We start from the raw sequence: 2,306 nt of genomic DNA, 5'->3' as shown, positions 1-2,306 counted from the left end.
TGGGTATGAAGGAGAAAAGCATTATAAACAATTCTAATAAGGTGGCAGCAACAGAGGCTGGCAATAGACTGCACGTGGAGGTTTAGAGAGAGGAAGTGTCAGGTGGATGACCCCAGGGTGTAGGCTTGTGTGCCTGCATATTCGTAGGGGTGTCACTCAAAGAGGTAAAAAACCCAGAAGGAGGAGCAGATTTGGAAGGAAAGGTGGTGAGCTGAACTTTAGACATGCTGAATTTGAGGTGCTGGAAGGACACTGCATGGAGATATCCAGGGGCCAGTGAATTTAAGGATCTGGAATTCAAATAAAATTCATGGATGTCTTTGTTGTCTCTATAGCAATGGATGAGACCACTCAGAGAAAATGAATAGTATGGGGGAGTGGGGGAGATAGGGCCAGAACACAGGAAAGCACCAATCTTTGAAAGCCAAGTCAAGGAAGAGGAGCCAGGACCAAAGAAGAGTGAGGTGGTACCATCGGAGAGAAAGGCGGGGTTACAGGAGCAGAGGGGGGTATGGAAGTCATGGGAGGGGGGCTCCAACCAATCCTCACCTCCCTGAAGCCTGCCCAGGCCTGGGGGGCATCTTCCATGCTCGGTGGTATCGTGCCTTCATCTCTGTCACCCCCATGCTGTGGGGATCCACTGTTCACTTGCCACTGCATTATTTGATGGCCCCCATAGGCTGTCAGTTCTTTGAGTTCAGGTGACATTAGGGCCCTCTAGTCCAGCTTCCTGTCCTGGGCTGGGATTCCCATAGTAACACCCCTGGTGGATAATCATCAGTCTTTGCTCGAACACTGTCATGGATAACACGTCCTTTGTCATCAAGCGAGCCACTGTACTATTGAACCCATAGCTCATCTTCAGCAGTCTTTGGATTGAGCCAGAATTTTCATTCCTGTGATTTTTACCCAATGTTCCTAATTCTCCAAAAAAAANATTGAGCCAGAATTTTCATTCCTGTGATTTTTACCCAATGTTCCTAATTCTCCAAAAAAAAAAATAATTTCTGTTCTACTCAGAAGTTCTTTAACTATTTGGATATGCCTCTCTAAGTCCACCCAAGCTTTCACCTGTAAACTAGACTGTTCCAATTCCTGCCTTCTCTGACCCAGTACCCTGCTGGTTCTTGGCCCTCCAGCTCAGGCAACAGTTGGCCGAGCTGACTCTGTGCTTCCTGAAGTGTGGGCAACTGGAGCTGAGCATGGCACCAGGTGTCATCTAGAAAAATGGCCCTGCAGCATCACAGTGGGAGGTTCAGGCTGTGAGCTGTGGACTGAGTGTGGTGGAGCAAGCCATGCCCCCATCCCGGACTCCAGGTCCTAACCGAGGAATCGCCCAGACTCTTCTCCACTGCGCTCCCACAGAAACATCACCCCAAGTGCCTCTGGTGCCTCCCAGCAGCTTCTCCCCCAGAGTGATGGTTCCAGCTGGGGCCTTCCTACCTCTACCCAAGAGCTGCCATGAGAGCACCCTGCCCCCTCCTTGCTCCAGTTCCTCCTCTTCCCGTTCACCCTGAACCCACCACTCAGAGTCCTCTCCAGACACAGATCCAATGGCTATAGTCCTGCTCGAGGACCTGCCAGGGCTCCCCGAGCTCTGCTATATCAAGCTCAGTCTATGCAGACTGGCTTTTAAGTTCCCCCACCATCTGACCTTCAGTGCTTATCTCATTCCTTTTGGAAATCAACTTTTGGCGTAACATACCCTCTTGCTTTCACCTGTGATGGTGTACATACTCCCACCTCCTTCTCAGGTCTCTACAGAGCCTGGGGCCCACCCCAGCTGGCCTGCCTCTCCTTCTTATAGCACAGAGTTGGATACCCAGGTGCACCCTGCTTTGCAGCTTGCTTTCTGGGGTTCCACTTAGAAATCTCTGCAGAGGAACCCAAAAGCTTCCTGGACAAGGCTGACTACAAGTCAGCACTTGCAGGAGGAAAGAGCCACATATGCCCTTGCATGATCTTTACTTCCTTTGTAGATCCAACTGAACCCCTCTGTGCAAGATCTGATCATGAATATTTGGAGGGGTGGTTGGTAAGGTTTTCCTCTCCACTGGCATTGTATCATAGGTGCATACCTGAATCTCCGAGGTGGCTGATCTCCCAGAACAAAAATGCCAAAGCCATCAGGATTATTAAGCACATCGCAAAGAAAAATGGAAAATCTCTGCCGGCCTCTCTTCAGGTGAGCCTGGGGCTTAAGGATCAAATCAGAGAACAGTGAAAAGGGAGGATATGGGAAAACCCATGAAAGCCAGCGATCTCGATGGGGAGCTGCAAAAAGCTCCCCTCCCCCCACCCCTCCC

The 2,306-nt window shown here is 50.3% G+C and overlaps 1 protein-coding gene across 1 annotated transcript in view; it reads left to right on the top strand.

Moving 5' to 3' along the window:
• Window positions 1–2,306, top strand: part of SLC22A2 (solute carrier family 22 (organic cation transporter), member 2) — a 32,432-nt gene that overhangs the window by 13,726 nt on the left and 16,400 nt on the right. Inside the window, exon 5 of the mRNA XM_008593999.1 lies at window positions 2,071–2,185. Within this exon, the coding sequence (XP_008592221.1) occupies window positions 2,071–2,185 (115 nt within the window). The remainder of the gene's footprint in view (window positions 1–2,070; window positions 2,186–2,306) is intronic.

This window comes from Galeopterus variegatus, unplaced genomic scaffold, assembly GCF_000696425.1.
Source record: "Galeopterus variegatus unplaced genomic scaffold, G_variegatus-3.0.2 Scaffold9960, whole genome shotgun sequence".
Lineage (NCBI taxonomy): Eukaryota > Metazoa > Chordata > Mammalia > Dermoptera > Cynocephalidae > Galeopterus > Galeopterus variegatus.
The sequence above is the reverse complement of the archived record's forward strand: the minus strand, read 5'-3'. Positions and strand labels throughout refer to the sequence as shown.